The sequence below is a fragment of the Malania oleifera genome, chromosome 3 (genome assembly GCF_029873635.1).
Source record: "Malania oleifera isolate guangnan ecotype guangnan chromosome 3, ASM2987363v1, whole genome shotgun sequence".
NCBI lineage: Eukaryota > Viridiplantae > Streptophyta > Magnoliopsida > Santalales > Ximeniaceae > Malania > Malania oleifera.
In genome coordinates this window covers 117,261,430-117,287,314 of record NC_080419.1, presented here as the reverse complement: position 1 = coordinate 117,287,314, position 25,885 = coordinate 117,261,430, and the positions used below count along the sequence as shown (strand labels likewise).

The 25,885-nt window shown below is 39.6% G+C and overlaps 1 protein-coding gene and 1 long non-coding RNA gene across 3 annotated transcripts; one reads left to right on the top strand and one right to left on the bottom strand.

Annotated features, from left to right (window-relative positions):
* Positions 1-284: 284 nt before the first annotated feature.
* LOC131152301 ((S)-coclaurine N-methyltransferase-like) lies at positions 285-23,760 on the top strand. Its single transcript, XM_058104120.1, is given in 8 exon segments — positions 285-471; positions 22,083-22,191; positions 22,292-22,520; positions 22,598-22,693; positions 22,776-22,886; positions 23,022-23,105; positions 23,223-23,281; positions 23,402-23,760. Coding segments are annotated over 8 exon segments (1,068 nt in total). The 3' UTR covers positions 23,595-23,760.
* LOC131152302 (uncharacterized) lies at positions 1,259-5,602 on the bottom strand. Of its 2 annotated transcripts, XR_009135920.1 has the most exons (3): positions 3,474-5,602; positions 1,554-3,393; positions 1,259-1,463 (listed from the first exon to the last, which is right to left on the bottom strand). It is a non-coding gene; the product is annotated as an uncharacterized LOC131152302 (long non-coding RNA). The 2 variants fall into 2 exon arrangements; XR_009135919.1 differs by having other exon boundaries at positions 1,554-5,602.
* Positions 23,761-25,885: the final 2,125 nt, after the last annotated feature.

The window sequence follows — 25,885 nt, the reverse complement described above, 5'->3', positions numbered from 1 at the left end:
TGATGTATTAGGTAGAAGAAGGGTTAAGGAGGTTGGAATCCTATGCTTATAATTTAATAATAATAATAATAATAATAATAATTATTATTATTATTATTATTATTTTCTTTCTTCCTTCCTTTTTTCTTAATAACCATTAAGAGAGTCGTCCCGGAGCTTTGCTATCTAATCAAAAACCATTAAATAAGTTTACGATTTTTTTCTTAATAATAATAATAAATAAATAAGAGAGTCATCACGGAGCTTTGCTGTGGACTTCCCCCAACAATTCCATAAGAGACTGTATGGAAAAGTTGATACAGAGACCGTACGAGGCTACTGTGCGCTTGATGCTAGCTTCGCTAGAGCGCAACCTGCTACCGGACGCCGTGATAAGGAAACTAACCCGTTTGCTGTTGGCAAGCCGTCTTCGTTCTGGCTACAGACCCTCCTCTGACCTCCAGCTCTCTGATCTCCTCCATTTCTCCCACTGTACTTTCTTCTCTCTCTGTAAATTCAATGTCGGGTTCTTGGTTAGATGCGCACTGGGTTTGCTTTTCTTTACTTATTAATGCTAAGTCTTGTACGTTGGTGATCTTTAAAATGATTACTTTATTTTTGCATATGTAAGTTGTAACCCAGTGTTTACCCTGCTTAAGATTAGATGACCAATGGGTTGAGTAGTCGGCACTTGATAGATAACTTAAATGCTTATTAGATTACGTACCCTAATTTTTATCCGGCTTTTCTGAAAAGATTTGGTGTAATAAAGTTAGTTTTAAGTCTAATTGAAGCCCCAGTTATTCCAAATTTTAAGCCCCTTTGATAACTAAGTTTCATACTACGATCCTGATTACCTCACGATAGTTTTGCAATTTCAAGTCAAGTCAATTGTTTGAGCCTTTTCCACTATGATTTTAAATTGAGTTTTTCATAAAATTTATTCGGTGCTATAAAATGTTCATTCTTGAAGTTCAATTCAAATCTGAATGACGATCCTGGAGTCAAATTTCAAAATTAAGTGATGTGTTGTTGAAAGTTAAGCTTTAAAGGTTTGATTGGATCTTTTAAACTTTTAATGAGATTTTTAATTGAATAAGTCCTTTGATTTTAAAGTTGGGGTTTCGTTTGGATGGTGAATTCATGCTTTAATCACTCCGCTCTTTTATGATAAAATTGCCCAACTTAGTTGGTTAATTTACTAGGTCAAAATTGGTCAACATTGGGATACATGCATCATTTATTCAAATAAATGAAAGGAAGGCTGCAAACATACATAGTGAAATAAAGCAGGAAATAATAAAATATACAAATAATGGTTACAGGTGGTAACCTCGGGGTTACATTCATGCAGAAATGACAAAAATAGAAAATACAAAATTCAATAAAAATGAAGATGCCAAGCCCTCCATCACCATGCTGCCACATGGAACTCCCAAAAACCCTCCTCTCTTCAAGAGCCATCTGGCCAAACTGAGAATCACCTGCATACAAAAGAAAGGAGCGGGACAGTCAGTTAGCAGAGTAAAATCACAGGGTGAGAATAAAAATAAAAATGGATAAAACAAAGATACCTTTCCCTCCATCCTGGTGCTGCCATCTGGAAACCTCCCAAAAGCTCTCCATTCCTTTCAGGATCACCTGCGTTCAGGAAAGGGAGGGTTGGTTAACGGAGGATAAAAAAAATCAAATCAGTCACACGTGCAGGGAATATTATTCCCTGACAAAATTGGTTGCAAGGGAATGAAATTAGTGCCAAGAAGCTGCGCCAACTCCCTGTAAATAGTGATAGGCTCACACACTGCAAAGACACCCCTCAGAGAGCATGGAAACTCTCCAAGAATTGAGAGAAAATTAGAGAGAGCAAATAGAGCCCTACAGAAATTAGGAGAGGAGAGAAATTGTCACGCCCCGAACCCGCAGGTGGGTCCCAAGTGTGAATAAAGTAACCTAACCTCTCTATATCAATTAAAACATACATGATATAATGCCAAAGAGAGGGTCCGACCCCTTGGGGTGAACGGATGCCCTATTTACATACGCATAACCATCCATACTCATTCAAATATACGTAGCGGAATACGATCTTTTATACAACAACAGTATCATACTAGAGTCTATACAAGTTAGTATTTACATTCCCATAATACAAACATACCCCAGGTGTCAGCAAAAACCATCCTGACAACCTGGATACCAAAACTCGTACTTAACAGGTACTAGTAGTAGCTAAATGACACCCCTTGCTTCCAGACGCTAGGATGTTAGTTTCGACTACCCGAAAGACCTGAAAAATATTTATATATATATTCGGGGTGAGACACCTCTCAGTAAGGGAGAAAACAGGTTATATCAGTGTGTGGCATACTAGTATTATTTTACATACTTCATAACACTATAAAATACGATATAGTTCGAAACATTTCCATACAATACCATACATATACATACAGTTCCAGTATTTTCATAAAAACCATTCCGGTACATACGATACCCAAAACATACGATCAGTGTCGTCGTACTAGTTCGCAACTACACAAGGTCACCTCGTCTCACAACGATTACATTGCTACATATGCAACTACGCTGCGACGACCGAGGCCCACAGTGATTACATTGTTCTATACGCAACTACACAAGGTCACCTAGTCTCACATCGATTACATTGCTACATACGCAACTACAATGCGACGACTCAGGCCCAATAGTGATTACATTGCTACATACGCAACTACACAAGGTCACCTAATCTCACAGCGATTACATTGCTACACATGCAACTACGAAGCGAAGACCTAGGCCCACAGTAATTACATTGCTACATATGGTGTAGAACACCCCCTTTGGTGACCAACCGAAACATACTGGTGATATTTCACACCTCGGATATAGAGCCGGCTACTCTCGCCCACAGTAGTTAACCGATACATGGCTATTTTACAAATCCCTGGAATCATTTTGGAACTCACATTCCTATACATTTCAGTGTACGGTAATTAACTGCCACATAGCTGTTTTACAAATACTTGGAACAAATACATACAACCATACATACCACACTTATTTGGTTTACGGAAAATCATATCGTTTACAAATTCAAGTATACAATTTATGCAAATATGGATTACTGTCACCTCAATAATACAGTTTTAACATAATCAACAGTTTTCCAAACAAAGTAGAGATGATTCCTGAAATCCCTAATTTTCCCAAAAACTATACCCCGAAAATCCCACATTTTTACTTGATAGATTTCCCTAAATAAGTAGCCAAAACATACATACGATTGTAGCCTACAAGCTTACCGATCCTGATTTCGAAAATGGACTGATATAAACAGAATCATCTTACCTTAACCCGATTTCCAACTGCGAACTCTACGATCCTCAAAACTACGAACCGAGACTCCAAAACCTACAAATCACAGTACAGTACATGCTTACAATTTGTACTATTATATATATACTGAATCAGGAACGAAAACAGAGCCTTACCTCAATTTTAGCCCGAAACGAGATTTCGATCCGCTAGAAACGTAGAGAATCCTTCACTGATCCTCGCAGTATCGTTGGATTTACGAACCGGGCAACGATCGGCAAACAAAGCTAGAAAAAGAGAGTGTAGGGAGAGTTCTTGAGAGAGAGAGAGAGAGAGCTTGGGGAAACTTAGCCCCAAAGCAACCCAAAATATCCTTTATAGTACCTTTGACCCGAGTGCATTCGTTGACGAATTGGTGTCCTCATCGACAAATTCTTCACTAGTTTCGTCGACGAATCGGCAGCCTCATCGACGAGCTAGATATTCCAAATTTTCCTAAACCCCTCTGCTTTTCTTGGTTGACGAGCCTTTGAATTTCGTCGACGAGAAGTCTTCTACCTTCGTCGACAAATTATGGCCTCGTCGACAATCTGTGCAAATTCCATATTTCCCTCTTTTACACAATAAATCCATATATCACGGTTTGGGTCCTTATAGAAATAGGGAGCGTAGAGAAACGCTGGGGAAATAGAAGGAAAACTGAGGGGAGAGCTTAGAAAACTCTGGAAAATTTTAATTGAGAGAGAGATAGAGCACCACAGGGAAATTTTGCAGAATTAGGAGGGATTACTCAAAAAATTAAGGAGAGAAACTCTCCCAAATTGCAGAGTACAGAGAAACTGTGCAGAAAATAAGAGCCTGAGAACCTGCAACAGAGGTTCAGACCCTTCCATTCAGAGCCTAGGAGACGGATCCTTAATAGTTCACTTAGGATAGGCGTTCATATCAAACACATACTTAGGCTGGAAAAGAAGTCCGGAGGAGAAAAAGAGAAAGGTAAAATTTTGTATCCATTTATTCAATTCCTATAACATTACTGTATATGTGATTACGAGTGTAGGTACCCCTGAACTCTCATTCAAGCTTTTAGATATGATTTTAGACTCCAAATCCATTTCCTTGAACCCGAATCCTAATTCGGGTGACCCATCTCCCCAATATCCAGATTACCGAGTCTTGTCCTGTCTGACCCGTACCCTAGCCCCCTTTCAAACCTAGGTGCCCGTGGCGTGCTTATTTAACCCAAGCCCACTTTTACAATCCTGACCTGAATCCATGGCTAAAGCCCATTCAAACTTCAAACTACCCCAGTCCATTCAAACTTTCAACTCAATCCAAGACCACCGGCCTGTTTTTTAAAAGCCTAGCCTAGCTCCTGTTTTGAACAAACCCAAAGCCCATTATCAGTTTTAAACCATAGGCCTAGTAAAACCTTAACTCACCTTTGAAGCCCATTCGCACCCTTTTAAAGCACTAAGCCCGTATCTCAAGCCCACTCACCAACTGGACCCCATGTGTGTTCACCCACACATGCCTTACCCGAGCTCCTAACTCACCCGGGTTTATTCGTCTGAGTCAACCCACGCCCTGTCCCACTCACCAGGGACGAGACGAGATCAACCCGTCTTCCTCCATTTTTCTCTACCATTGACACGAGCTCAAACCCTAACCCTGAAACACTAAACAAGAACTCCAATCCCTCACCCGAGACACTAGAACATCCAATACCCGTTCATCATAAGCCAGTATTCGCAATATTGTAGACGCATCCCTCAGATTTCACAACCAAAATAACCAAAAAACAAAAATCAACAAAAAAAAAAAAAACTAATAAAGGAGAAGGAAAGCTCATCTGTTCGGAGCGTTCTTGGATCCGAAGAGTCTCCTTCAAGAATCACAAAATCATCGCCGGGTGTTTGTCGTGGTCCCAACGAATAGGTCCGCACTTGTTCAAATCTAGGCATCCAGAGACGCATTGCCACGTGGGGGACGACGAGAAGTGGCCGGGGAGCTGTCAAGGCGGCCATAGGCTCTGGGTCACTGAGGATGATGAAAGAAAACGAGATCAGGGAGGCTTCGAGGAGAAGGGAATGAGTCGGGTTCGAGTAGTTGCAGAAGAAAGCGCCGGAGATGGTGGAGATGCCGGCTTTGGGCTTAATGAAGGTTGTGGGAATCGCGGGTAATAGAGACCGAGCAGGGAAAGAGGGGGAGGTAGCACGAAACTAGGTGGGTTTCCATTTGCAGAAGAGATGCAGACAGGAAGAAGAGGAAGAGAGCGGGAACTGGACGAAAGGGAAAATGAAAGAAAATATTTTTCTTTAGTTTAAATATTCCTTACCCATTACACCACAAGAATGCGACACATGGCGTGCCTATTCTCCACTCGTTCAGGGAGACGCGTGGCCTTCTTCTGGTCCTCCAATTCGCGTTGATTGTGGACGCTCCAGATCGCTCCACCCAGCAGATGTTTGTATCTAATGTGCCACCAACCACGATCTGACACGTGTCTTGGCCTTGACCCAGACCTTAAACCGGGTCGGCCTGAGTTTACTGGTTCGGATTCCCGAACCAGTTAGGCCCGTTGACCCGGTATGTAGCTGGGTTGATGTTAACAATTCACAAATAAATTCAAATAAATTCAGCAAAAAACCATAAAAATTTGTAAAAATTAACAAAAGTTGTAGAAAAATCACAAAATTTTTGGAGTCTTCAAGTAAATAAATTTGTAATTTGTTTTTGCTTTCATGAGTTTGATTTCCAAAAGTAAAAATTCATAAAAATTCAACAAAAAAATAGAAATTTTAGAAAACTCTCAAAAATTTTGGAAAAATATTTCAAAGCTCTAAAATTGATTTATACTTGAGAATTTTGAAGAAAAGCATAATAAAGTCCAAGAAAAGTTTCCAAGGTGTTTTTTAAAGTTAAAATCATTTTCCTGCATTCAAAAATTTCACAAAAACATGTTAAAAATTCAAGTCATATTTTCAAGCTCAGGTTTTCATGGTTTATTAAAAAATTGGAAGAAATCCTAAAAATGGTCTCGACAAACCCGGATCGGTCAACGTTTGACAGGTCCATCATTCCTTGAGCAGGTTCACACCAGTTTTTCCCATTTCACTTGACTATTATTTATTTATTCCAAAAAATCCACAAAAAATGGTCTCGACCAAGACATTAAACTGGTTTTTTTCCCAGGGACCGGTCAACGTTTGATCGGTTCGTCATCCCCCAAACCGGTTCATGCTGGTTTTCCCTATTTCACTTGATTATTATTCAAATATTCATAAAATCCACAAAAATGGTCTCAATCAAGACCTTAAACTAGTTTTTCCTCAAACTGGTCAACGTTTGACCGATTCATCGTTCCTAGAACCGGTTCACACCGGTTCTCTCCACTTCACCTCTATATTATTATTGTATTCAAAAAAATCACAAAAAATCATAAAATTCTCAAAAATCCAAAAAAAAATTCATACTCTAATTTCCATTGATTTTATTTGTATCATTTTGAAGTTCGATAAAATTATTAAAAAATTACAAAAAAAATCACAAAAAAAATGTTTTCACACTTTGAAAAATCACAAAAAAAATATTTTTAGGTCTAAAAAATCATTTTCCTCCCGAACAAATTTCAAAAACCTCCCGAACTAATATTTTCCTACTTAGAAAAATCTACAGATTTCAGAAAACCCTAGAAGCATATTTTGTATCCTATTTTCTTGATTTTCCTTCCCGATGATTCCAACCAAGGGCATAGACTCTTCGGAGTAATGGATTGCCTCGATTCTGAGGGAATACCTCTATAGTATTTTCATTCTTCTGATTTTTGAAAGGGAGTAATTCTAAAAGGCATATTGGATTTATTTTGAGATAATTTTTTATTAATTTGATACCGTTTGTAAGAACGAGCGCGTAGGGGGTGCTAATACCTTCCCCTCGCGTAACCGTACTCTCGAGCCTGACTCTGGTTACGCAGATTGATTCTACCCTTAACGGGCTAGCAATCAAGTGTTCTAACCACACTTCAAAAGGTTAGTGGCAACTCCATCACACATCGTTTTCCACGAAAAATCAGATTTTCAAAATACACCTTCCATTTTTCCCTGTTCGCAGTCGAACCCACATTTTTCACCAGAAAGAGTTGGTTCTCTCTAGGCAGGGTCCGGGACGTCGCGACAGCTTGGCGACTCCACTGGGGACACTTGAGAGTCGAGCCAGTGATCAATTGAGAATTATCTTGATCTCAAATAAGCCTTCTTGATTACTCCCTTTCATTTTTTGCACAAATTGATAGCTTGTTTGCATATACATGAATAATTGTGAATGCCTTGCTTGCTTTGATACTTGAATAAGCATGTGCTTAGTTCTGATTGTTTTAGCTAAACATGTAATTAGTTGTATCTTGAATAAGCATGATGTTTTGCTAAGCATGTGTTTTATTCTGAATAATGGATGGATGTGGGGTAAAGGGTGTAGGTTGAAATTGCTAAACTCACACACCTTCATAACTCTATACCCGGTCTTTCCCTTGCTAGGATTAGAAAGGAGTGTAATTGTGACGACCTACTTAATCTTCACATTTTTTTTTTCATAATATCATAAAATCAATATCACAACACTCAGCAGATCATAATCTACCTGGACCCGTGGGTACCAGGGATATATCAGAACACATAATGGAAGCCTAAGCAATAGGAAACATACAATCACAATCTCATAAATATGAAAACATCCATCACATTACCATAAATACCAGAGTCATTATATCCACTGTGTTTCAGTATACACATCCCAAAAACAAGATCTAGGGACATTTCCCATAAAATCCAACTGTCCTTACTAAAACTTACCCTTCAAAGAGGGCAGATAAACAACACTAGATCAGCGGGGCTTTTCCCACTCTCCTATCAGGGGCTCCCGAAAAGTTTATAAAATTTTGGGGTGAGACACCTCTCAGTAAGGGAAATAAACTAATACTAGTGTGTGACAACATGAGTATTCATGTTATACATATATCATATAGAAACATATTTAGTAAACTATCATGTCATATCTAGGAAAACGTATATATCATCATAGCATGGTAGAACATACTGCAATTTCATAATCATATTTCATCTCATAAAATATAATACAAAAACATTCCTAGTAGGTTAGCTGGTTGTTGTCATGTATTACCCCCACATAACTGGGTTTTGTGGCCCGAAGGCGGGACTTGACAATGGTTGGCCGACCACTGCCAAGTCAAAAGTATAGTCTGTAAGTTTAATGGGTCTGCCATACTTGATCCGTACACCAGGGGCGCTTACACACTTCATAAAAATCACATCGACCATCCAATCTCATACCACTCCGTACAATGGCGTTAACACAAATATCTTGATCATGATGATCATGGACACATAGCAACGGTACTGTACAAGTGCTAGCCTAGACCAAGCAGTAGGAAACATACAATCACAATCTCATAAATATGAAAACATCCATCACATTACCATAAATACCAAAGTCACTATATCCACTGTGTTTCAGTATACACATCCCAAAAACAAGATCTAGGGACATTTCTCATAAAATCCAACTGTCCCTACTAAAACTTACTCTTCAAAGAGGGCAGATAAACAGCACTAGATCAGCGGGGTTTTTCCCACTCTCCTATCAGGGGCTCCCGAAAAGTTTATAAAATTTTGGGGTGAGACACCTCTCAGTAAGGGAAATAAACTAATACTAGTGTGTGACAACATGAGTATTCATGTTATACATATATCATATAGAAACATATTTAGTAAACTGTTATGTCATATCTAGGAAAACGTATATATCATCATAGCATGGTAGAACATACTGCAATTTCATAATCATATTTCATCTCATAAAATATAATATAAAAACATTCCTAGTAGGTTAGTTAGTTGTTGTCATGTATTACCCCCACATAACTGGGTTTTGTGGCCCGAAGGCGGGACTTGACAATGGTTGGCCGACCACTGCCAAGTCAAAAGTATAGTCTGTAAGTCTGATGGGTCTGTCAGACCTGATTCGTACACCAGGGGCGCTCACACACTTCATAAAAATCACATCGACCATCCAATCTCACACCACTCCGTACAATGGCGTTAACACAAATATCTTGATCATGATGATCATGGACACATAGCAACGGTACTGTGCAAGTGCTAGCCTAGACCAAGCAGTAGGAAACATACAATCACAATCTCATAAATATGAAAACATCCATCACATTACCATAAATACCAAAGTCACTATATCCACTGTGTTTCAGTATACACATCCCAAAAACAAGATCTAGGGACATTTCCCATAAAATCCAACTATCCCTACTAAAACTTACTCTTCAAAGAGGGCAGATAAACAACACTAGATCAGCGGGGTTTTTCCCACTCTCCTATCAGGGGCTCCCGAAAAGTTTATAAAATTTTGGGGTGAGACACCTCTCCGTAAGGGAAATAAACTAATACTAGTGTGTGACAACATGAGTATTCGTGTTATACATATATCATATGAAAACATATTTAGTAAATTGTCATGTCATATCTAGGAAAACGTATATATCATCATAGCATGGTAAAACATACTGCATTTTCATAATCATATTTCATCTCATAAAATATAATACAAAAACATTCCTAGTAGGTTAGCTGGTTGTTGTCATGTATTACCCCCACATGACTGGGTTTTGTGGTCCGAAGGCAGGACCTGATAATGGTTGGCCGACCACTGCCAAGTTAAAAGTACAGTCTGTAAGTCTGATGGGTCTGCCAGACCTGGTCCATACACCAGGGGCGCTCACACACTTCATAAAAACCACATCGACCATCCAATCTCACACCACTCCGTACAATGGCGTTAACACAAATATCATGATCATGATGACCATGGACACATAACAACGGTACTGTGCAAGTGCTAGCCTAGACCAAGCCAACCAGGTTTTGATATCATATAACATATACTGAAATTGTGATACATGGATATATCATATCATTAATTATCAAATTAATCATATCATTTTGCATATATATATATATATGTATATCATGAAAATCATCGGCCCGTATGTCGGTATTTTACATTTTACCATAGCTCGGCCCGTACGCCGGCAAATCATATCCATAGTACAGCCTGTACGCTAGCAAATCATTTACATAGCTAAGCTCGTACACCGAAAAACATATCCATAGCTCAGCCCGTACGCTGGCAAATCATACACATAGCTCGGCCCATACCCTGGCAAATATATCAAAATCTCGGCCCGTACGTCGGTTTTCCATTATAAAAATCTGTATCATTAACACATTCCCAGAAAACAGTTTTTCATTATAATTCCTACTTATGCCACACTAAACAAGTTTTTCGTATATTTAACATACCATCATTTTCAGCAGTATTTCTCAAATATAAAGCATATATATATATAAATACATTTATTTTCCTGAAATCAAATACTGTAATATTATACGTACATTTTCATAAAAGAACTAGCTCAGTTTATCCCCTTACCTGGTTCTTGAAAAGCCCCTTAATCAAACACTCCTGCACCTGCAAGGTTCCCCATTCCACATCCTAAAAACAACATTCCCCATAACTAAAGTTCAATATTTCTATGCGTACTACACTTTCTACAACTGTCAAAAATCCAAATATTGAGTAGAAAGTCTTACCCTGGATTTAGGATGGTTTTCAACTCAACCCCACTAACGATCTACTCTGGCAAATTTGCAAAGAATTTTCCCAGGAGCGTCGTGGTGGCTTCAGATCCTCGAACTGGCGGAAATCTGGCTCGAAATCGAAGAGAGAAGGAGGAGGAACCGAAGGGTGAGAAAGAGAGAGAGAAGTTTTGCGCAGGAAAATGACTGAAAAATCACGTTTAACCCTATTTATCTTGCGGAATTTGTCGATGAGCCACGTCACCTCGTCGATGATTCCTGTAGAAAGTTCGTCAATGAACTTCAACCCTCATCAACAAATTTCAGGTTTCCACAAATTCTCTCTCGATATCTTCTCGTTGATGAATCCTATCTCGTCGACGAGCTCCTCTTATACCCTCGTTGATGAGTCTCCTGTGTTCGTTGACGAGGAGCTGAAAAATTCCTCGGGATTATTCTATCCAAAATGCAATGTCGTTAATGAACGCGAAGCTTTCATCGACGAAGTCGACTGCCTTCTTCTATTCCCGTTTCCATTTCCCTTTCTTTTTATTATTTAAATAGCATTATTCTTTAGGTCGTTACAGTAATAGTGCCAGTTCCCATGTGGCAGGGCCCATGGGGACTCGCGAACCACTTCGCTCAGTGCGAACTTTGTCCGGACCTCTATGAAGGAGAATAAAGTCTCAATCTGGGGACCTTTTGTCAATAGGGATTAGATCCTAACTACACATGATTGTCCATAATCCCTAGCCTAGGGTAGAGCCTCAAAAAACCCATGTACATACCTTCCTCGGGGTTGGGACAGAAGCCACATCCTTCTTCACATGTTGTAATCCATGTCTGTTGTATATATAAATTGCCTTGTGTTTTGTACATCCTGCATCCATGTCAGACATCCATATCACTTGGCCAATGTTTCGAGAAAAGTCTAATTTACTTAAAAGTTAAATTTTATCTCTTAAAGTACCCTATCCAAGGGAAAACGGATCATTCATGAGATCATTGAGGCTTTTCCCGGAACCTTGGCCTAATGATTATTTAGGTTGCATTACATGCATACATACACACATGTTCTTCTCCAATGGGCCGGTAATCACTTTCCGACTTCCTGTCAGGCCAAGTTTAATCCATAATTCCAATATTGAGTCCACCATTACTCACCACTACAATTCCAGAAGTAAAGCAAAGACCATGGCAGAACAATTGGAAAGCAGGATGCTGGGAATGGTGCAATGGTAAAAAGAGCTAAATAACAAGATGAACAAGCTTCTGGACCTAATGATAAACAAGGGTAACACTGTGCAACCACAAAACATTGAGGAGGATTCAGACCCCGCCTATCCTCCGGGATTCATCCCATTGCATGGGCAGACCTCGACACAACCTCCGATGGCCGCAGAAAATCCCCCACCAAATAGTGCTTCATTCATACCTACTGCACCAACATTAGGGGTCCCAGTAGTCAGAATGCCCCCGATAATGATGACATATATAAGAGCAGACAGAATCACAACTGAGCGTTTCTGTGACGTACTTGAGGAACAGTTAAGGGCCATTGAAGGGTCCAATTCATTCGATACCATTGATTCGAAAAACCTCTGTTTGGTGCCAAAAGTCACACTACCACCAAAATTTAAGATGCTAGACTTTGAAAAATATGATGGAACCCGCTATCCCCGGGCTCACTTGCTGATGTATTGTCAAGCCATGGTAGCATACTCAGACAATGAAAAACTAATGATGCACTGCTTTTAGAGTAGTTTGATTGGATTTGTCATCTGTTGGTACATTCAGTAAGATAAGGCTCGAGTCCACACTGGGAAAGACTTGGCCAATGCCTTTATCACTCATTACTGCCACGTGATAGAGATGGCGCCTAACCGAATGCTGCTGCAAGAAATGGAAAAGAAACCTACTAAAACATTTAGGGAGTATGCTTATAGTTGGAGGGATATGGCGATCCAGGTGGATCCCCTAGTAAGCGACCGAGAAACCATTTCTTTATTCATGGGCACGTTAAAATACCCTTACCGCATGCACCTTCGGGGAGCCACTCCCTATGATTTTATGGATATCGTGGTTGTAGGAGGCATAATTAAGGCTAACATCAAAGCGGGTTTAGTCAAAGATGGTGGAAATGAGGTCAGTCCGGGCAAAAGATGGATGGATAGGAAAATGGATGAAGAAGCTCACATGATTTAGGGACATTATTATTGGGAAGGTGGAAATCGTTGGCCTAAGAAGAATTTTGCTTTCGGAACCTCTGTTAATTAGGTTGTGCAAACAGGCGTGAGACTTCAAAAAGCTCCTCCCGAGCCAATGCCGGCCTAGCCAATTAACCAAGAATAAGAAAGGGGCGTCCAAAGAAATATTAGGAAGATAGACCCCATTCCGATGGCTTATTCAGTCTTGTTTCCTCAACAGGTGGAATGAAGCATGGTTACAACCATTCCGGGGATTCCTGTCTCACCCCCTTTCCCGCGTTGGTACGACCCGGATGCCCGATGTGGTTATCATGCCGATACGCCTGGACACTCCATTGAGCACTGTTGGGCATTCAAAAACAAGGTGCAAACATTGAGGGACGCAGGGTGGTTATAGTTTGATGATAAGCAGTCTAGAGTTCAGAGCAATCCTTTACCTGACCACGGGGAAGGTTGCAGCAAGTAAGGGCCTGGGAGCCGAGAAAGGGTAGAGAAGCCTGCTGATGACAGAATCCTTCCACAAAGTAATTTGTTCCTCAAACTGCTGGATTGGAGAATCTTTACTCAACTCAATTCATGTGATGCTTTTGTCATTTTTGTTTTTTCCTCTTGTAATCCTTTGACAAATTCAATGAAATCATGCATTTTCATTAGGAGTTCAAGTGCCAAGATTTTTGTTTGCTCGTGTTTCATGCTAAGATTAGGAAAACGAAAATACCAGTATTCACGAGTCATGAAAATGATGAGAACTTAAAAAGGGGAGGATGGAAAGATGATACAACCTCCCTCACCTCAAGGATTCGCGTGTTAAAAAAAGCATGAAATAATGTTGTTTGTTCCATAAACTTATGATGTTCACCACTCTTGTTTTGATCAAATGACAGATGGCCATTATTGGTTAACCAATTTTCCCACAAAAAGAGTCATGCACAGATTTATCGTTTGTTACAAAACTTGAGCCCGAATGTCAAGTCATTTCTTCTAAAAAGTCATTTTCCCAAAATTAAATTGGGTTCAGGGTTTCAGGAGTCTGACAAATTGCATGAGACAATAATTGACTATCCAAAATGATGGCGGGCCATCTTTCTACTACCGAGAAAAAGATCTAAAAACCCCTTGCTAACCCTATTGAGGTCGAAATATTCAATTCTTGATTGAACCCGTCAAAGGATCACACCTCACACTGGAGCAATTTTAAAAGGTTCAGTCCCAATTGGAGATCAAATGAGAACAAAGTCAAAACTCCTCCATAAAAGGGAAAGCAAAATAAAAATGCAGAAAAAGCAAAAATAGAAAGAAAACGAAAAGGGACATGCTTAAGATGTGACCCTTGACCAATGATGATATCAACAAAATTTGAGCCTCATCATGACTTTTTCTTCAATAACCTTTATCTTCAAGCCTACATTATAGTCCAAACAAAGTCCTGACCAGATTGGTAATACATTGTTGTCTTAAACGAATTTTCAAACTCAATATTGAGTCTGAACTATGTAATGACCTGATCCCGAAAGGGTACGTAGGCCACTTGTTCAAAAGGACAGGTTTGGTCAACACTTTGCGAGTACCCCACCACATATTCGGGCAAAAGATATCATTTGGGGAAGGGAATTTTGAGCCTTGGTTTCCTTATTTTTCTAAGAACTCGTATCCTGAGGCCTACATTTCGTCCCAAGTCCTAAAGTCCATCTTGAGATCAAAACAGAGGTAAAGCTTCATTAAGTTATGGACAATGATCAAAACAACAAAGTGGCAATGGTTCCCCATCAAAATACAAAAGGGGGATATTTCCTTCAACAAAATTGGGGCACTCAACAAAAGGAGAAAGCCAGTCATCCAGGCTGAAAGATCAGCATCGATATCACATGGCTTTCGAATAATGGTATAAAATTTTCCTCTTCGACATGAACATAGTAAAACATCTATCTGGTGCATATTCCCTCTTGACTCTTCAAATTTGTCCAAAATGCATGATTTCTCATCCACAAAAACTCATTTGATCCTTCAAAAGCTCCAAAGAAGTATCCCGCAAAGCCCGATGATTTACCAAAAGCCAATTTAGAGATTTGCTTACTCGAGCAGGATTTGAAGAAAAAGCCAGAAGCAGTTATAGATGCATGTAACCGGGGCAAATTCAGTAAGGAGTTTCATTATAGTCAGTCCTAGTGTCTTCGCGTCAAAATAAGAGTCAGAAGATGAAAACTTGGTCATGATCAGTGGCAACTGGGGCAAATTTTGAGATGAGTCTTACTATAGTCAATCTTGGTATCTTCACATCAAGTGGAAGTTGAAAGAATGTAACTGGGGCAAATGACGGGTCGAATCTTCGACAAACCAATTTAGGGACCTTTATTTTGGATTGGAATTTAAAACAGCCAAAGCCAGAGTTGAGACCATTGATTATTAGCAAATTGGAAAGTTCATGCTTCAACATACATTTTGTGCATTGCATAAAGTAAACACACATTGCATACACATGGGGTTGTTCAACATGCACATATCCTCGCATCCTAGATCACAATTAGCAACATGCATACATATAGTGATAGAATACCATACATTTATGCTCATCATGTTTAGGATTTTTTTTTTAAATAATTCTTCTACATCCTCGTTTGAGCCATCCTTGTTTTGAGAATGCTTGAAACTGAGGCATTTGACCCCAGGCACAGAATGATATACTTTGAAACTGGGGCAATCAACCCTAGGAATAGGATGACATGCTTTGAAACATCACTTTGAAGACAGGGGCATAGGCCTTCAAATCCCAAAATTTGTCTCCAACATTCAAAAGATTTTTTCTAAAATTCTCATTTGTTGCTATAGTACTTGGGTTCATCCCATGTGCAAGTCATTCGGTTGCTATAGCACTTAGGTTTATCCCGGCGTGAGCCATTCTGTTGCTATAGCACTTGGGTTCATCCCATGTGCAAGCCATTTTGTTGCTATAGCACTCAGGTTTATCCCGGTGCGAGCCATCTGTTGCTATAGCACTTGGGTTTATCCCGGTGCGAGCCATTTGTTGCTATAGCACTTGGGTTCATCCCATGTGAGAGCCATTTTGTTGCTATAGCACTTGGGTTCATCCCATGTGCGAGCCATTCGTTGCTATAGCACTCAGGTTTATCCCGGTGCAAGCCATTTGTTGCTATAGCACTTGGGTTCATCCCATGTGCGAGCCATTTTGTTGCTACAACACTTGGGTTCGTTCCATGTGCGAGTCATTCATTGCTATAGCACTCGGGTTCATCCCGTGTGCGAGCCATTCATTGCTATAGCACTCGGATTCATCCCGGAATGAGCCATTCTGTTGCTACAGCGCTCGGGTTCCTGGCGCGAGCCATTCTTGTTGCTATAGCGCTCGGGATTATCCCGGCACAAGCCATTTTGTAGCTATAGCGCTCGGGTTTATCTCAATGTGAACCATTCGTTGCTATAGCACTCGGGTTTATTCCCGTGCGAGCCATTCTATTGTTATAGTGCTTGAGTTTATCCCAGCGCGAGCCATTCTATTGCTATAGCACTCGGGTTCATCCCGTGTGCGAGCCATTCGTTGTTATAGAACTCAGGTTCATCCCATGTGCAAGACATTTGTTGCTATAGCACTTGGGTTTATCCCGATGCAAGCCGTCATTTGCTATAGTGCTGGGGTTCATCCCGGTACGAGTTCATCATTTGTTGCAGTATTCAGGTTTATCCTAATACAAGTCATCAGTTGTTATAATGCTCAAATTCTCAAATTCAGTGCAAGATACCTTGGAATCCACCAATCACCATTTTTTTTTTTAGAAGTCATGATGATCAATTTACCCTAGCCTGGTAAAAATTGGCGTCTTTTATCTTTATAGCCATGTTACTCTAAAATAACAGAGGAGCAATCTCCATTGTTATTCTTAAGCAACAGTGCCTATAAAGAGGGGTAATTGTAGACACCCTAATTTTTACCAGGCTTTCCTAAAAAGATTCAGTGTAATAAAGTTGGCTTTAAGTCTAATTGGAGCCCCGATTGTTCCAAATTTTAAGCCCATTTGATAATTGGAGTCCCATACTACAATCCTGATTTCCTCAAGATAGTTTTCCAATTTCGAGTCAAGTCAACTGTTTGAGTCTTTTCCACTATGGTTTTAAATTGAGTTTTTCATAAAATTTACTCGGCGCTAGGAAATGTTCATTCTTGAAGCTCAATTCAAATCTGAATGATGATCCTTGAGTCAGATTTCAAAATTAAGTGATGTGTTGTTGAAAGCTAAGCTTTAAAGGTTTGATTAAATCTTTTAAACTTTTAATGAGATTTTTAATTGAATGAGTCCTTTGATTTTAAAGTTGGGGTTCTGTTTGGATGGTGAATTCATGCTTTAATCACCAGGCTCTTTTATGATAAAATTGTCCAACTTAATTGGTTAATTTACTAGGTCAAAATTGGTCAACATTGGGATACATGCATCACTCATTCAACACTGGGCAGGAGTGCACACACGCACACATAGACCTTTAAACATATAGAAAGGAAGGCTGCAGACATACATGGGGAAATAAAGCAGGAAATAATAAAGTATACAAATAATGATTACATGGGGTAACACGGGGGTTACATTCATGCAGAAATGACAAAAATAGAAAATACAAAATTCAATAAAAATGAAGATGCCAAGCCCTCCATCACCATGCTGCCACATGGAACTCCCAAAAACCCTCCTCTCTTCTAGAGCCACCCGGCCAAACTGAGAGTCACCTGCATACAGAAGAAAGGAGCGGGACAGTTAGTTAGCAGAGTGAAATCACGGGATGAGAATAAAAATAAAAATGGATTAAACAAAGATACCTTTCCCTCCATCCCGGTGCTGCCATCTGGAAACCTCCCAAAAGCTCTCCATTCCTCGCCTGCCATGTGGACCTTCAGCATCACCTGCGTTCAGGAAAGGGAGGGTTGGTTAGCGGAGGATAAAAAAAAAATCAAATCAGTCACACGTGCAGGGAATATTATTCCCTGACAAAATTGGTTGCAAGGGAATGAAATTGGTACCAAGAAGTTGCCCCAACTCCCTATAAAAAGGGATAGGCTCGCACACTGCAAAGACACCCCTCGGAGAGCATAGAAACTCTGCAAGAATTGAGAGAAAATTAGAGAGAGCTAATAGAGCCCTGCAGAAATTAAGAGAGGAGAGAAATAGGGAGTGTAGAGAAACGCAGGGGAAATAGTAGGAAAACCGGGGGGGAGAGCTTAGAAAACTCTAGAAAATTTTAATTAAGAGAGAGATAGAGCACCACAGGGAAATTTTGCAGAATTAGGAAGGATTACTCAGAATATTAAGGAGGGAAACTCTCCCAAATTGTAGAGTACAGAGAAACCGTACAAAAAATAAAAGCCTGAGAACCTGCAGCAGAGGTTTAGACCCTTCCATTCAGAGCCCAGGAGATGGATCCTCAATAGTTCACTTAGGATAGGCATTCAGATCAGACACACACTTAGGCTGGAAAATAAGATCGGAGGAGAAAAAGAGAAAAGTAAAATTTTGTGTCCATTTGTTCAATTCTTATGATGTTGCTGTATGTGTGATTACGAGTGCAGGTACCCCCGAACTCTCATTTAAGCTTTCAGATATGATTTTAGACTCCAAATCCATTTCCTTGAACCCAAATCCTAATTCGGGTGACCCATCTCCCCCATATCCAGATTACCGAGCCTTGTCCTGTCTGACCCGTATCCAAGCCCCCTCTCAAACCTAGGTGCCCATGGCCTGCTTATTTAACCCAAGCCCGCTTTTAGAATCCTGGCCCAAATCCATGGCTAAAGACCATTCAAACTTCAAACTACCCGAGTCCGTTCAAACTTTCAACTCAATCCAAGCCCACCAGCCTGTTTTTTAAAAACCTAGCCCAGCTCTTGTTTTGAACAAACCCAAAGCCCATTATCAATTTTAAACCACAAGCCCAGTAAAACCCCAACTCACCTTTGAAGCCCATTCGCACCCTTTTAAAGCACTAAGCCCATATCTCAAGCCCACTCACCAACTGGACCCCACATGTGTTCACCCACACGTGCCTTACCCAAGTTCCCAACTCACCCGGGTTGATTCGTCTAAGTCAACCCACACCCTATCCCACTCACCGAGGACGAGACGAGATCAACTTGTCTTCCTCCCTTTGTCTCTACCACTGACACGAGCTCAAACCCTAACCCCGAAACACTAACTAAGAACTCCAATCCCTCACCCGAGACATCAAAACATCCAATACCCGTTCATCATAAGCCAGTATTCGCAATATCGCAAAGGCATCCCTCAGATTTCACAACCAAAATGACCAAAAAACCAAAGTCAACAAAAAAAAAAACTAATAAGGGAAAAGGAAAGCTCATATGTTCAGAGTGTTCTCGGATCCGAAGTGTCTCCTTCGAGAATCGCAAAATCATCATCGGGTGTTTGTCGTGGTCCCAACGGATGGGTCCGCACTCATTCAAATTTAGGCATCTAGAGACGCATTGCCACGTGGGGGGTGACGGGAATTGACCGGCGAGCTGTCAAGGCGGCAATAGACTCTGGGTCACCGAGGATGATGAAAGAAAAAGAGATCAGGGAGGCTTCGGGGAGAAGGGAATGAGTCGGGTTCGAGTAGTTGCAGACGAAAGCGCCGAAGATGGTGGAGATGCTGGCTTTGGGCTCGACAGAGGTTATGGGAATTGCGGGTAATAGAGACCGAGCGGGGAAAGAGGGGGCGGTAGCACGAAACTAGGTGGGTTTCCATTCGTAGAAGAGATGCGGACGGGAAGAAGAGGAAGAGAGGGGGGACTAGAAGAAAGGGAAAACGAAAGAAAATGTTTTTTTTTTAGTTTAAATATTCCTTACCCATTGCACCACAAGAATGCGACACGTGGCGCGCCTATTCTCCACTCATTTAGGGAGACGCGTGGCCTTCTTCTGGTCCTCCGATTCGCGTTGATCATGAACACTCCAGATCGCTCCACCCAGCAGATCTTTGTATCTAATGTGCCACCAATCACGATCTGACACGTGTCTTGGTATTGACCCAGACCTTAAACCGGGTCGGCCCGAGTTGACTGGTTCGGATTCCCAAACCGGTTGGGCCCATTGACCCGGTATGTAGCCGGGTTGATGTTAACAATTCACAAATAAATTCAAATAAATTCAGCAAAAAACCATAAAAAATTGTAAAAATTAACAAAAGTTGTAGAAAAAACACATAATTTTAGGAGTCTTCAAGTAAATAAATTTGTAATTTGTTTTTGCTTTCATGAGTTTGATTTCCAAAAGTAAAAATTCATAAAAATTCAACAAAAATTTTGGAAAAATATTTCAAAGCTCTAAAATTGATTTATACTTGAGAATTTTGAAGAAAAGCATAATAAAGTCCAAGAAAAGTTTCCAAGGTGTTTTTCAAAGTTAAAATCGTTTTCCTGCATTCAAAAATTTCACAAAAACATGTTAAAAATTCAAGTCATATTTTCAAGCTCAGGTTTTCATGGTTTATTAAAAAATTGGAAGAAATCCTAAAAATGGTCTCGACCAAGACCTTAAACTGGTTTTCCCCCGGATCGGTCAACGTTTGACCGATCCGTCATTCCTTGAGCAGGTTCACACCGGTTTTTCCCATTTCACTTGACTATTATTTATTTATTCCAAAAAATCCACAAAAAATGGTCTAGACCAAGACCATAAACTGGTTTTTTCCCAGGGACCGGTCAACGTTTGATCGGTTCGTCATCCCCTGAATCGGTTCATGCCGGTTTTCCCTGTTTCACTTGATTATTATTCATATATTCATAAAATCCACAAAAATGGTCTCGACCAAGAACTTAAACTAGTTTTCCCCCCAGACTGGTCAATGTTTGACCGATTCATCGTTCCCAGAACCGGTTCTCTCCACTTCACCTCTATATTATTATTGTATTCAGAAAATTCACAAAAAAATCATAAAATTCTCAAAAATCCCAAAAATATTTTCATACTCTGATTTCCATTGAATTTATCTGCATCATTTTGAAGTTCCAGAAAAATATTAAAAAATCACAAAAAATCTCAAAAAAATGTTTTCACACTTTGAAAAATCACAAAAAATATATTTAAGTCTAGAAAATCATTTTCATCCCGAACAAATTTCAAAAACCTCCCGAAATAATATTTTCCTACCTAGAAAAATCTACAGATTTCATAAAACCCCGGAAACGTATTTTGTATCCTATTTTCTTGATTTTCCTTCCCGATGATTGCAACCAAGGGCATGGACTCTTCGAAGTACTGGATTGCTCCGGTTATGAGGGAATACCTATATAGTATTTTTATTCTTCTAATTTTTGAAAGGAAGTAATTCTAAAAGGCTTATTCGATTTATTTTGGGATAATTTTTTATTAATCTGGTACCGTTCGTAAGAACGAGCGCGTAGGGGTGCTAATACCTTCCCCTCGCGTAACCGTATTCCCGAGCCTGATTCTGGTTACGCAAATCGATTCTACCCCTAACAGGATCAAGTGTTCTAACCGCACTTCAAAAGATTAGTGCCGACTCTATCACACATCGTTTTCCACGAAAAATCACATTTTCAAAATACACCTTCCATTTTTCCCTGTCTGCAGCCGAACCCATATTTTTCGCCAAAGAGAGTTGGTTCTCTCTTAGCAGGGTCCGGGACGTCGCGACACAAAACATAGTTAATTTCATAAGTTGAAGTTTTCATTTTATCTTAATTATGTTTGCTAAAGTTTAAAGAGAGTTTTTATGTATGAAATTGAGAAGTTGGTGAACTGTGATTAGTGACTAAGATTTCATTCCCATGTGTGCGTATCTTTTAATGATCATGTTGTGGGAGGGATTGATTTTGGATACGTGTGTTTAAGACGCAGCCTTCTCTGTTTTCCAGTCGAGCATTACTAAATCATGAATCACCTGTGTGCAGGTCTCAGAGAAATGCCTATAGCCATCGACACTGATAAGCCAAGAGCTCAACATTATGAATTACCAACTTCTTTCTTCAAGCTGGTGCTTGGAAAGCATCTCAAATACAGGTAAATGATTTCTATGCACTACCCAGTTCAGAATTCAGATCTATAGTTTCTTTCTATATATCAATTAGTCTTCTTAAGGTGTGATTGATGATGCTGCCAGTTGTAGTCTTTTCTTGGGTTGATTTTGCTTGTGAATGCATGCAGAGAAGGCAATGTTGGAGGTGTATTGTGAGAGGTCACGGATTGAAGATGGTCACAGAGTTCTTGATGTGGGATGTGGGTGGGGATCCCTCACTTTGTACATTGCGCAGAATTATGCTAACTGCAGGATTACAGGGATTTGCAATTCATCGACACAGAAAGCACATATTGAAGAGCAGTGTCGGTATGTTTTTCAACACAATACAATATTGTATGGCTGGTTTTGAGACTGCACTCTCTGTAGTTACTTCTTTTATACAGGGAGCTTCAGCTACAGAATGTGGAAATAATAGTTGCAGATATTAGCACTTTCAAGATGGAAGCATCCTATGACCGAATTTTCTCGATTGGAATGTTTGAGGTATGCTATCATTTTCAAAGTGGCATGAGCTTTTTTGCCCTTTATTTGAGCGTGTTGAGATAGGTGTTGAACTTTGATGCAGCACATGAAGAACTACGAGGATCTCTTGAAGAAGATATCTGAGTGGATGAAACAGGATGGTCTTCTTTTTATTCATCATTTCTGTCATAAGGCATTTGCTTATCACTTTGAGGTATGATCTGCTAAAGGAAATTTTAACTGGACTCTGGGAAAAATTAGTTCATTCTGTATCTATGCATTTCGAGACTATTACAAAAATATTAAGCTCTTGTGCGTGGTGATAATAATACTTTTTGTTGTTGTGCAGGACATAGATGAAGATGACTGGATTACAAGATACTTCTTTACTGGGGGTACAATGCCTTCTGCAAATCTACTTCTTTATTTCCAGGTAATCTCTTTACTTTCCCATTCTCAACTGTGTGTCCCCGACCCCCTATTTAAAATTTCCATTTTTCCTTTGTATTTTGGTCATGGTCTGAGGCTGACGTGTGGATTTTGTGTGCAGGATGACGTTTCTGTTGTTGATCATTGGCTTGTGAATGGGAGGCATTATCAACAGACAAGGTAAGAGAGCAAGATGAATTGCAAATTCACTGAACTTTCTGCATATGAGTCGAAGCATGTCTCTGTACAATTGAACATATCAGAATTTGAGCAAAGAGCTGAAACAGTGTCATTTTACAGCGAAGAGTGGCTTAAAAGGATGGATCAAAATATGGCTTCCATAAGGTCAATAATGGAGTCCACTTATGGCAAAGATTCAGCTACAAAGTGGACTGTCTATTGGAGAACATTCTTCATTGCAGTTGCAGAACTATTCGGATACAACAATGGAGAAGAATGGATGGTTGCACACTTCCTATTCAGAAAAAAATGAAGTTATTAAGTTTACTTGCCAAAGTGGCAAACCTAAGCATAAAATGATGCTTCTTCCCCTTTTTTAAGGGATTCCAACCCTGATCTTGCACATTGGACGTAATTCATTGTAACACAGTGAATTTATTTTTCAGCAAGCAATGAAGAAATGGTATTGTTCGATGCACCTCCCTGTTGGTCTAAGCGATTCTTATCTCGCAATTTTCCCCATAAGAGCTCCATTTGTTACTTTTGTGCAAACTTACAAATGAATAGGATAGCAAAATAGAAGAATAAAGTAGCAAAAAAGCCAAATAACTAAACACATCACTAAAAATAAATAGTATTTTATTATCCCACTGTACCATAAAACCATGCAGTATAAATTAAAATCCTTGACCATTATTTAGTTAGTGCCAATATATTTCCCACTGAAAAATTTACAAATCAGTACAACCAATGATCATATTACACAACCAGAATCCACGATTATAGTACATAACCAAAACCTATAATTAGATTACACCCATAGTTTTCTCCTGTCTCTTATACAACATCCACTGCTGCAAAACACAGCGCCCGGCAGACGAGATGCAAGAATGGAAAAATTATCCAACCAAAACTTTGGGTAGTTCAAATAGGAACTCAAAGGACGTTAGCAAAGAGTAGGCAGGGTATTGACGGTTAACAATGCACCTTAGTTTGCCTGGGAGAAAGAAAGAAAAAGAAAAAGCAGTTGACACTGGTCAACAGAAATTTTAAAAAAAAATGAAATAAATTTTGCCAAAACAGTGGTCATACATAATCACTTAAAAATGCTCCAATGTTCGACTACATTAAGAATGATTATTTCATCATTAAGAACCAAAGAAATTTCATAAAACTAAAAAAATACTCCAAGGTTCAACTACATTGAGAATGATTATTTCATCATTGAAAACCAACAAAGTTTCATATGTTAAAACTACACAATAGTTCGCTACTCCAAATTTAATAAAGTCAATTTGAAAGCAGAAGCTATTGAATATTTTCTACATTACATTGTTCATATATACATCCCAATATATAATACGATTACCTATTCTAAACAAGTAAACAATTCCCTTACTGAATAATATCAAATCCCCCATATTTACCCACTTTCCTAATTTGTATATTATATACAAGGATACTTGGGATTGGGATTTTAACACTCCCCCTCAAGTTGGATCATAAATATTAATCATCTCCAACTTGCTAATAAGATCATCAAAACTCTGTCGTCCCAACCCTTTAGTAAGAATATCTGCAGTTTGTTCCTTGGTTGGTACATAAGTCATACATATAATTCCTTCTTCAATTTTCTCTTTGATGAAGTGTCTGTCTACTTCCACATGTTTAGTTTTGTCGTGTTGAACTAGATTGAGAGAGATGCTGATAGCTGCCTTATTGTCACTGTAGAGTTTGATAGGAAAGTTCACCGAGACCTTTAATTCCTTCAAGAGTTTTCGTAACCACAATCCTTCACATATCCCTTGAATGACTGCCCTGAATTCAGTTTCAACACTACTACGAGCCACCACATTCTGTTTTTTGCTTCTCCAAGTTACTAGGTTTCTTCAGACGAATGTACAATAACCTGTGGTGGACCTTCTGTCTTCCACTAATCCTGCCCAATCTACATCTGTAAAGATCTCTACTTCCTTGCTTTCACATTTCTTAAAGAAGAGTCCTCTTCGCGGGGACCCCTTGAGATATCTAAGGATCTTGCATACAGCATCTAAGTGAACTTCTTTTGGTGAATGCATGTGTTGACTTACTACACTAACTGCAAATGCAATATCTAGTCTAGTATGTGATAGGGAGATTAGCTTGCCAACCAATCTCTGATACCTCTCCTTTTCTACTAGTTTTCCACAGTCTTCAACCCTCTTTACTGTCTCCATCGGGGTTTCGCTCGGTTTGCATCCCAGCATTCCAGTTTCAACTAGGAGGTCAGTAACATACTTTCTCTATGAAACACTAATTCCCTTTTTCGTTCTCGCCACTTTCATGCCCAAAAAATACCGCATCTATCCCAAGTCTTTAACTTCAAATTCAGCAGCCAGAACCTTCTTCAATCTCTCCATTTCTACAGTATCATCACCAGTAAGGATTATATCATCAACATACACTATTAGAATTGTTCTCTTGCCTCCTTCAGACTGTTGGAAGAACAGTGTATGGTCTGATTGCCCTTGTCGATAACCTTGATTCTTTAGTACTTTTGCGAATCTGTCGAACCACGCTCTAGGAGATTGTTTGAGGCCATATAAGGATTTCTTGAGTTTACAC